This window comes from Perca flavescens, chromosome 23 (genome assembly GCF_004354835.1).
Source record: "Perca flavescens isolate YP-PL-M2 chromosome 23, PFLA_1.0, whole genome shotgun sequence".
NCBI lineage: Eukaryota > Metazoa > Chordata > Actinopteri > Perciformes > Percidae > Perca > Perca flavescens.
In genome coordinates, this window is record NC_041353.1 from 7311742 (window position 1) to 7323669 (window position 11928).

The following is an 11928-nucleotide window of genomic DNA, read 5'->3' on the forward strand; positions in this document are numbered from 1 at the left end:
GCCATTTATAGACAAAATATCACAACATAACATCTAGATGACAGTAAACTAAAATCTGTCATCTCACAGTATCATCATGTCCACCCAAAAGATAAATATGTCTTTTTGTAATTTGGATGAGCTGACCCTTTAAAGCAAAGTAACAAAAAATCATTCTAACGTTAGTAATAAGTTCACCCCTGATTCATTTAGTTCTAAAACACTTGAAGTGCAGCAGAAGTGAAAAACTACACACACAAAAAAAAGATGCCATCTGTGATCTGAAATCAAAAGTGAAATCAGAACCTTCTGCATGGCCAGACACCATGTGGGATTAGTGAGAACATGTTGTTTTGTAATTTGGGTGAACAGACCCCTTTGAGGCACCACAGAGACTGTGAACATCATCCTCTGGCATTAATGTGACTCTATTTACAAAAAATAAATAAAAAAAACTAAGAGGCAAGTCCTTTTTCAATAAATATAGTACAAAAAATTCAAATTAAAAAAGAAGTAGCATCAACTGATGGTGCTTTATGAGTCCCTAGGATATAACTGTTGAATGAAGTTTGCGTACTGCTGACAGATAACATCAAATAACACAGTATGTTCTGACAGCCGCTGTCACAAGTTGTGTCGACATCAAAGAAGCCGAGGGAATCTCCAGACTTTCAGGATGTGTGTCATCTAATCTCACGGTGGCATCACTTGGATGTTGTGTATTTGCTAAACCTAGGATTGTACAAATAGGTCATCTTGACAGTGCAGCATTGTTTCTGTTGCTTTCCTCCAGTCCTCACCTGCTCAGGTGAACTCATCGAACACATCTACATGTAACTCCAACACCAATCGGCCACCTGTTGTACCGACTTCACACCAGTTTCACACCCACAGCACGGGGTCAAGGGTCAACAGATGGAGCAGATTACATGCAACAGGGCCAGAATGTCTTTCAACTTGTCCATGATCAGGATGTGACAAAGAAAAAGAGAGTAAAGGGTAAAGAGAGAACACACATCCTAGTACTTACTTATTGCTACCAGAGAACCAACACACTCACGCAAAAAATAATGCAGCCTGTGTGCACCCAATGCGTTGTTATCTTATTACAAATATGATTCAGCCCTGATTCAACAGCCACAATATTTCACACACATTCAACAGCAGAAAGATGCAGATGTGTGCCAAAGCCAGAATAAGTGATATATCTCCATTATAGACACAACCACAAAATATACCCTAAATTAAAGTGTTACATTATCTCACAGGGAAATTATCTTTTAGAAATAACGTTACTGATGCTTAGTTCCGTCTTAAATTAGATGCTACATGAGAGGCACAGACTGGAGCTAACGTATGCCTGTGCCTAGTAGAAGAGTTGTAGAAATGAATAAGGACATTGCAGCACGACAGACACAAAATGCCAGCGGGTAAGAAAAAGCTTTATCGCTTCACTCACCATAAAAACAGCCAGCTGAAGGCAACAGGTGTCCCTGTTGAACCGTTGAGCCGGGAATGCTAACGTTAGCCTAGCTAGCTCGGCTGGTACTGACGGCTGGCTCCGAACTCCGTTCATTTTCCTCACTTGTTGCACTTGTTTCGCCGCTAAATATTTCGTTAGTTTCCTCAACATCTTGTTTTCCAACGGAGTGAACTTTGGGTCAAATGAAAACCGTTTTATAATGTACATTTTTCGTGCTATAGCTAAGTTACGGAATTTTATGGAAGCCCATTTCCGCCAATGTGATGAAGAAAATCCTGTAGGCCTAAGTCATTATAATGAGAAACTCAAAATAACGACTTAGTATCTCAAAAAAGAGAAGTTTCTCAAAATATACTAAGTCATTATTTTAAGATACTATCTCATTATTTTGAGATACTATCTCATTATTTTTAGATACAGACTCATTATTTTGAAAAGGTTTCTTATGATTTTGAGATAGCCTACTAATTAAGTCATTTTGAGATATAGGCCTAGCCTACTATCTCATTATTTTAAGATACTAGCTAATTCATTATTTCGACACATCTCATTTTGAGAAATGATTAGGAGACTTGTGGCAATGTGAGTCGGGATATAATTCATAATGACTCTTGCCCTTTTTTGATGAGATAAACAGCCAAATGTAGCCTAGGCTACTGTATCCTAGCCACCATGGCAAAAGCTGTCTTGCATTAAAAAAACATGTAGTCTTGTTGGAATCTATGAGCAGTGTTTCATGCTGTTTTCCTGATTAACAATGCGGGCATTCTATTGTTGAGGGTGTAAAAAAGGCAAAGAAAGTCTGCAGGCCTGAATGTCAGGAAGACACTTTATCTCGGCCACACAGACCGATCAGATTGAACATACCGACATGGACCTGCATAACGGATCAGTAACTATGAGAGGAAATACCATCTTTGTTCTCTCCAGCTCCTTGGTGTTTCCCACTGCTAATTTCTAATCTTTATGACTACCAGATAAGCACAAGCGTTAATTAAAGAGAGCTGCATAATTATATCTTAGAGGGACCTGCGCCAATGCCCCCTCACCACCACCTCCTCATGCTGACACTTCAGCCTGGTTTCTCCTCAAGCACTGCATTCCCAACATTTAGCATTCAACGCTGTCACACTCCTCGCATTATCTCATCCTGACCCATTGTTTTCACCTAGTTTCTGAAAATGGAAGGGGATCCACCCACGCTCCAATGACATGGAAGTAATAAAAACCACAACAGTTTGTTCCCCATTGCCCAGAGCAGAGTTATAGGTGTTTGTGGAATCCCTACCAGTGAAATCACAGAGAAGCATATCAAATGAAAGTCAATATTTTCACAAGCCACTGACATGGAGGAAAACTAGAAATGGATGCAGCTCATAAAAAAACATCTTGGCCCCGTAAACAACTTCACATAACTTCACAATCACTGATCATAGCTGAAAATGAAGCGGGGTGGAGAAGTGTGGGTGCAGCCTTTGGTTTTATGAAATTACCATGACATAAAAATTCATCACAACCAGCTTGCCTGACCGGGTGCTCGCATCTCCACCAGAACAACAGCAATCTGTCAGCTCATCTGCGAGTCCATCCCAAGGAGGGGTAGGACAGGCGGAAAATAATAACAGAATGGACAACAAAAGGCTTTGCCAGGATCGTGTGGTTATGAGTTGAGCTTATTAAAAACCACAGTGGAAAATAAATATGCAAACACCGAGCCCGCCCTCTAGCAGAGAACACAATAAAATATGGTGTAAACGACAGAGAGTGAAGAAGGAGGGAGAGCAGACACCCCACTGCTAATTTAATAAACTGACTATAGCAGGCTATGCAATTCCATTATGTTGTGTCATCTGTCCTGCGGAGCTTGGATCAGTTCCTTGGGGAAGGTCACGACAAATGACAGACATAATCAGATACAATTAAGTCATTCGGGATCCCAAATTCCAACGTCGCGCCAGCAGGTTTGGAAGCTGATGACCACACTGTTTGTCTCTGACGTCACTTGTCATTAGGTGGTTTAACATGACTGAGAAGAGAGAGTCAAACATGGTGAATCATTGTTGAGAAGGGTCAGGAGGTATCCACCTGCTACATTTTCACATAACAATATTTGTTCGATATCTCACCAAAGGTTATGCAAACTGATTTGTACCATGCATACATATTGTTGCTTTTGTAATGGTGAGTGCAACACACATCAATGGAGCATCATGTCATCTTGCGCACTTCACTTCCCACCGGACACAGATGGAAGAAGTAGTCAAGGCACAGTAGCCAGGATGTTTCGATCCAAGAAACTAATTGCTGTTTTTCTGGACAGCTGACCAACGTTTGTGATGAATAAAGATGCCACCGCATATATTAGATTGATCGTTCGTCTCGAATGCATCTGAATGCATGGATCAGACAAAATTCAAATTTTCTATTTTATGTTTCACTAGCACCTTATGTATATTTTTAGATTTCAAGTCTATTTTCTTATGTTGACGTGATTAACTGCAGTGATTGTTGTTGAACTGGGTTCTCTGGAGCTGCCATAAAGAGTATAAGGTTGGGGTTGTGATTGGATAACGACAGCAGTTTGCTTGGCTTTAGCCACCAAACCTCTTATTATGGAAGTCGGGGTTGATTGTTTGGTTTATAAAACTGAAACAGGGCTAGTTTCACTTTGCCAGACCTTCCTCCACAGTGCTGCGAAGGAGGCTCTGGCTAGTCCACATAGCATTATGGGATGGGAGAGAAACATGCTCTGGTTTATTGGCATTTCTTTGAACCAATAACAATCGTCTTGGGCGGCGCTAGGCACCGCACAGAGCCATTGACATATATAAAATGGACCAACAGAGCCCTTTGATCTGGACGGAGACCAGTGAAGGATATTAGAAGCACTTTTCCGGTGAGCGCTGCTCATTACTGCGCAGCCTCCAACTGACAGAGACAACGTAAATGTGACGTGAGCAACCTGTCTGAATGTTGTAAGTCTTCTGGTAGCTGTGCCAAGAGAAATCTCAATCATTCCCAATCTTACAGAGACAGAGAGCGTAGGTATATGTAAGGAGATAACACAGACACAGGCTAATTATTGTTAACTAAAATGCTAGTTAACATTAGTAATTAAACCTAAACAGCTAATGTAAGTCCAAACTGCCTGCGAGCTTCTCCTGTACTATACGCTAATTCCTTTACTATGCGACAGTAAGTCGCTTGGTTATGACACAATCGTTAGCCCATTTTTACAAAAACGTCTGCTACGGAGCCATAACGTGAGATACAAGGTAATGGAGCCTTTTATACATTGTCGTGTTTCTTTAGAACTAAACAATGGACAAATAGAGTCTTTAAACGCTTCAGATGTAAAGTTATTCGCTGTCAAAGTGACGTCAAAATGAATGGCAGTCAATGGAATGCTAACAGCGGTTGATCGCTTTTTAGCATCAAAATGGCGCCATAGGAGCTACGCATTCCAGACGCTCGCTTACCCCCTTGCACAGAGCTCCGGTGCCGCTGCAAAATAGCCATGGGAAGGAACTTGTTTTGGTGGAACATGTGTACATTCAATTGACCGGAGTTTAAAATTCCAACACCAGAAAGCGTTAGGTAACAGGAAATCCAGATCAAAAACCACTTATGAGTCGTTTTGAATAAAAATGACAAAAGAAATTGTCCTGACTTGATAATGGAAACATATCTGCCCTTCCTTAACTGCGAACTACTTTCTCTTTCAGTCTTAAGGCCTGCTCCCTGGCTCTCATGACTTAATACTATATTAAGTTTATCACTCATTCAAAACTACATGTAGACATACATATACAGCACACACACTGCCTTTTTACTATAACGGTAAATGTTAGAAATCCTTGACATGATCAGAATGTACCAGTTCAAACAGCAGCAGAAGAAAACAAAGCAAGTGAAGAAAAGGCTACATTTAGCTCTTGTCATTAGTCAGAGCAAAGAGGCTGTCACGTCACGTATACGGTCAGTGGGAGTGCAGAGCAACGTGGATTTGCTCCTTATGTGCTGCACTGCATTCGTTACCTGGGTGAAATTTTAGAAAAGAGACCAAGAAGGGCAAACCCTGCTCTCTCACACGTCTGACTGAACAGTCTCATTCCTGTCAGTTTTGTTTGCAAAGGCTCAAAACTACATAGAGAAAAGGGGACTTAACAGACATATGAATGAATGTTTGATTAATATTTAGACACATTTCAAATCCAAATGTGACATTTTAATGAGTTGTTCATTTTTAAGTGTGGTCGGTGCTGCCATAAAACCAAAAGGGACAAATACATCCTCACATTGTTTGCCTTCCTAATGCTGTTTTGTGTGAGTTCAAATTGTAGCCTTCTCTGCACCATCAGGAAATGATGCGTTCCAAGGGTAGGAGTGGAGGAGGATGCATGCATTGGCTCTGCATCCTCTCTGCAGAGAAGTCACAGTTTCTCAGCTGCAATTTCAAGACAAAGCAGCAGTCGTGTGCAGCATTTTCACCCAGGCCAAATGTCATTGTCAAATGAGGTATAAGACGAAAGATAAGGGGATTAAAGGGTGAGATAAAATGTCCCACATCCAGATAAGAGATGCATCAGTTAGTCAGTATATATATATATAAAAAAAGGAATCATTAACTATTTTGATAATCTATTAATTGTTTCAGATGTTTTCCAAGCAAAAATGACAAACATTTTCTGGCCTTAGCCTCTGAAATCTGCTGCTTTTTACTGTTGTACTAAATGTCTTTAGGTTTTGAACTGTTGGTTGGACAATATGAGACAATTGAACACATCACCAAGTGCTCTGGAAAACTGTAATCAACATTTTTCTTTTACTATTAATTGACATTTTATTGTCCAAATGATAATTGATAATGAAAGTAATTGTTTGTTCAATTTCTTTAGGGCTGCAACTAACGATTTTATCGACCAGTTATTTATTGTTTAGCAAAATTTGTCCATCATCACAGTTCATAATCATAATTCCTGACGTGAGATTTTCAAGCTCAAGGTGCCAATTTTTTGTTGTTGTAAAACCAACAGTTCAAACTCAAAAATTTCCACTTGACTATGGTGTAAAGCGGCAAATATATTCAAATTTGAGAAGCTTGAATCATCCAAATGTTTGCCAGTTTTTGCTTTTTGGCTTTGATTAATCCACTAATTGCTTTAGCTCTAAATTTCTTATTGACATTCCTGTGGTTTGGGGGATGTTGGCGTATGAGTTGTGCATGACAGTCTAAAGAGTCTGGATTATAGATAAGAACCTGTTATGTGAGAAAAAGCTGCATCCACAACATTGAATCTCAACTCACGTCATATCACTGAGGAACCTATTTCAGCTCCATTTCTCTTCTGACTGCTTCTGGAACGATCTTTTCTGGGGCTATTATAGAGGATAGCTCATCCACACAAGACAGTTTGCACATGCATCTTTGTTTTTCATCTCTATTAAGTTGCCTTATAGGTGCCGAAAGAAAACAATCACGCTGCAACCATTTGCAAAAAAGCTGCAATATGATTCTTTTTTTCAATATTGCACGGCCATATTTGGCTCTCAGTTGAAGAAATAACATTTCAAGTCCCTTCTGCTTTACAGTTTCAGCCAACTCATTCAGGGCTTTGGAGAAGATGGCCAGCCCACACTGACAGCGTACACCTTCTGGATTGAGACAGTAATAGCATTACCACCAACGAGGCCAGCACACAATATAAACACAGAATCCTGTTTCTGCAAAATCACGACTCCCATATCATCATATATCATCTATACACACCGTGCACAAAGCAAAAACAATCATTAAAACAAACATTAACACTTTTGTCTCTAATGAAAGTCTGAGAACACAACAGCTTCAAAGAAATAGAAGTTGGAGCTTGTTTGATCTTTTTCAACTATAAATACCTATTCTGACTATGGTAGCTCCGGGGGCTTTGATAACCACGATAGGCTGTTTCAGAGGTGGGCCTTGAGGTCTAAGCTGAGGGTAGTAAATATTCAACAAAACTGTCAAGTCTTTTTGTTTGGGAGTGCAATTACGCCAGCCAGATAAGCAGTGGTTATTCCCCAGCATAATTACACACTTTGTAGCCATATTACTTTTCCAAATGGGCTACAGATTATCACTTTGTGCACTACGAAAAGTATATTCTCAATCAAATACTCTTAAAAATCAATCAAAAATACTATTTAAAAGCATATCATGTCCTCAAAAGAAATGCATAGAACTTGAAATGAAGGTATATGTTTGTGTTTTTTTTTTGTTTTTAAAGAAAATTCAGTTATGTTCAATTAAGACTCATCACTCCCAGTTGAGTCTTAACACGTTAACATCCATTTGAACTGAGTGGTACTTGTTTCAGGAGGAATATGATTTGGCTTATATGTGATTTTTACAGTGTGAGTGTTGACTGAATACACAAAACACATACACGTCCAGGACATGGGGGTGAATAAAAGAGTGCCCAATCATATTTCAGCAGATCACAGTTAAACAAATAATCACTGATTGGCATCTCCAGTATTTTCTTTCTTTTGAACTTTTTCTTACCACTCGAATTCTTTCCACAAATGAGGTGCTGGTACGGCTGCAGCAGACCCCAGATCTCCGAGTCGTTGTTGATGGCTTGCTCCAGTGACTCCAGCGTAAACTTGGGGATCCCGTTGTCCCTCTCCACCAGCGCGCTGCGCAGGACGCGGCTGAACACCTCTCTGAACAGACTCTCCATGCAGGCGGTGAGGTATATGGCAGCGTGCTCGTGGATCCTGAGGGCCACGCGACTATCCACCATCCACCTGAAGAACTTCCCCACGGAGAATACCAGCCCGCAGCGCGCCGACTTGCCTCGGCTGAACTTGTCCCCGGTGCTCATGTTGTAGAGGGACAGGGCGCTGAGAGCCGCCGCGATGCAGTTGACAGAGATGGTCCATGAGAGCACCACCTTGATGGCGCTCTGGATCTCATACTTGGTGCACTTGGCGTAGCGCAGGCTGAGCCGCTGCGCTTCCCGGGCCACCCTCACCAGCGCGCGGCTGATGAGAGCCGACAGCCGCGCCAGGACCTCCGGCGGCGGGTTGCCCACCATCAGCTCCTCGTCTTTCCTCAGTGCGCCCTCCACCTCGCCGAGGCTCCATGGCACGTCCTCCAGCTCGGGCAGCTTGGCGCACTGACCCGAGCACTCCAGTATCTCCGTGTCCTCCGCCAGGACGGTGTTGACTGTGTCCAAACTGTTCTGTCTGCTGTGCATTGATTCGGTCAGATGCCAGCAGTTGCCCCCATGCGCGATGGACTGATGCGTGTCGGAGCAGCACAGCGACACGCTGGACGACCTGACCGAGTCCGCAGCTCCACCATAACCAGAATCAAGCGTTAAATCCTCCAGCGTCCTCACGACGGTCTTACCCTTGCCTGCCATAACTGCACCGCATACTGTTGGGTATGCTTGGTCCCTCAGTTAAATGCCACAAACTCGTTTTCCTGCTTTTTTTTCTCAGCCGCTATCCGAGGACTTAGTTGTATTTCCCAGCTTAAAGAGTGAAACGAGCGAAGGGAGCCTGTACTTTCACCCTCCTCTTAAGTGGCTGTAGCCTATGTCTTCGATATCCTCTTGTCTTGTCCACAACTTCATACGCGTAACGTGAGAGCGCACAAACCCTCCGCGCTCACTGCAACAAGCGCAGCACGGGCAGGAATCTGATGGAGAGGTGGAGCCTGGAGCCCCGCGGGCGGAAACAAGCCAATCCGCATCTCCATCAGCATTGACTGACACAGACAGCCTACCTGCTACCTTTGAGCAGAGGCTACCTGACGCTGGTGAAACATCACTGCAGAATCAGTGACACGCACGTAAGCTGCTGTGCCAACCAGTCTGTTATTCGTACTCGCGTGTAGCTGCAGTGAAGTGATCGAGGCAGGATGAGAGGTGGATTCCCACTGAGAAAACACATGGTGGAAAGGCGAATGCTCTCTTGATAGGGTGGAAAGAAAGACGGGCCAATGACATGTAACAGCAGGAGAGGGACATATACTTTACTATATGAAAATATATTACACTGTTAAAGAGAATGGATGGTTGGGAGGGGACACTGACATAAACAGTGCTTTTTGTTAATATATTTCGTTTTTTCAGAGGTCAAAGGTCATGTACCTGTTTACTTTTCTTACATAGCTGATTCTAATCATAGCACCTCTGTTGTGATAAGTTATGGGTGTACCTGTCTGCAATGTATGTCTAGAATTAAAGTAGAAATAACTTCAATGAAAAACACAGTTTAAGCACAATATTGTCAGGTGCCTTTTTACTTATTTTTTATCCATCTTGAATGTACATTGTTCTCAGCTAATAGCCTAATAATAATGTCCCGTTTCACTTAAAAGTATTTGGAGTCTGTATCATTTCTGAATGAACCTCTATTGTGAAAAGTGTAATTTTTCAGAATGAACATGGGTCCTGCAGTGAACAGCTGTTTTTAAGTGAAAGGGCTTCTGGTTTCAGGATTAGCATCATTTTATCAGGATGTTATTGAACGACTTATTCGCCATAATACAACAGTTTTTTGAGTCGAATTCTGAGGACATTCTGAGAGGAACAGTTGGTGAAACGATGAGTCATCCATTCTGTTGGGCTTCTCCTTGTACCAACCACCTGTCCACACTGCCTGCCATGCCAGAGGACCTTTCATATTTTCTTAGCATGACACTGCCAGAACTTAAAAAAATAAAAAAATAAACCTCATCAAGTTTAGAGAAATGATGTGCCGTCCACTCTCGCAGAGGGATTGACAGGGAAAAGTGAAAAAACAAATCATGCCCGTGTCTTAGTGTCATTGTTTGGCTGACAAATGATAAAGAACAGAATTACCACACTGCATGATTTATGTTTTAGCGCAAAGTATCTCTGTTTACCCTCCACGTGGAAACACATGGGATAAGACTTTTTGTTTTTTATATGACCGACCAGTTTGGGAAGATTTTCTCTTGGACTGAATATTAAATTATTCACCCGTCAACATAAGAGCAATCATGATGCTGTAGGTGATGAGATATAAATCTTACATGAACTCTATAGAGAAAACAATTAATTTCTTTTTTTAATTAAGTGACAATGCATTTTGCATAAAGAACTTTTCCTATAAAAGTTTCTTTGTAAGAAGATGTGGCCATTAGAACATGCCGTCCTCCACTCTGTGACATCAAGTCAGTTAATCTCCAGTAGTCTGCCACGAGCTCTTGATGCAATGCAGCATATCTTGCTGACTAATTCAGGTGAGAGCGGTGGAGGTGGGCAGCTGTCAGCTGTTTCTCTACATGCACTGTGCTCAGCTTGTCCTCACGTATTAAGCCTTGGTTGCCTGGTAACAGCAAAATGATCATGAATTTCCCAGCAAGATGATAGATTGTTAGTATTTTGCCAGCAGAATGAGCGTATCAAAACATGCTTCCTTAGTCATGCTGCACAGTCAAGCTTTTTGATTTGGTAATTTATTAAATAATTTGTTTTTTTAAGTGCTTCATGTGATTATGCAAAGCATTTTTCTTTTCTTTTTTTAAATTGTTTATACTCTGTGTATTTTGTTCTTAAGTGACTGTACATTTGGTACTAAACTAGGACTTATATTGACTTTTGTATAATTTATCAATATAACACAACAATACTTATAATACTATGTTTATTACCATAATACCATGATTCTGTAAAAATACTGGCCCACAGAGCGTAAAAGAAAAAAGAAAAAAAGTGCAGCATCCACCATAAGAATTCCTTATTATCGTGTATGGATTTTTGACATTAGTTATCATCTGACATAGAAGGAGGGCGATAGTGGCATGATGTTATACTGCCACTCAGTGGCTAAAAGACGCTACTACTTCCACAGGCTAAAGGCTGCACTGTACAGTATGTCTAGCATTATTACAAAAACATTTATGTAAGAGAATATTGTGACGCATTTCTTATTTAGACATAGAAAAACATCAGAAATAAAGAAAATAAAATCGAGTGGTACATACAAACTGCTACTACTTTTAATAATAATGATCATGATATAATATAACTTACATACACTTCAATAGATAAGGATACATATAGTAAGCAATTCAATTAACAGTGTTATAAAACACAAAATGGCATTAAGAGAAGACGTTTAAAGGCCCTGACACACCAACCCGATAATCGGACAAGGAACACAAGGCGATATATAAGAAAATATATATAAAATAATAATATTGAATAAAAGGCAGTGGCAAACAGAAAGGTTTTGAGCCTCGATTTACTACATAAGATTGAACAGCTTATCTAAAATGCAAACTTAGGCTATAATTTTCACTTAAATCAGAGCCCAACTTCTGAACATAGAAGGCTATAACTGCTCCGTGGAGGTCGGTTTTAAACATATTTTATTATTATCAGTTTTATTATCAGATTTTTTAACTAACCGCACAACTGATTTCCGTCTGCAAGTGGGGCAAATGT

The 11928-nt window shown here is 40.8% G+C and overlaps 1 protein-coding gene across 2 annotated transcripts in view; it reads right to left on the bottom strand.

Annotated features, from left to right (window-relative positions):
* Positions 1-9146, bottom strand: part of btbd11a (BTB (POZ) domain containing 11a) — a 203454-nt gene extending 194308 nt beyond the window's left edge. For both annotated transcript variants that reach the window (XM_028570170.1, XM_028570171.1), the window contains exon 1: positions 8007-9146. In XM_028570170.1, the coding sequence (XP_028425971.1) occupies positions 8007-8871 (865 nt within the window). In that variant the 5' untranslated portion in view covers positions 8872-9146. The remainder of the gene's footprint in view (positions 1-8006) is intronic.
* Positions 9147-11928: the final 2782 nt, after the last annotated feature.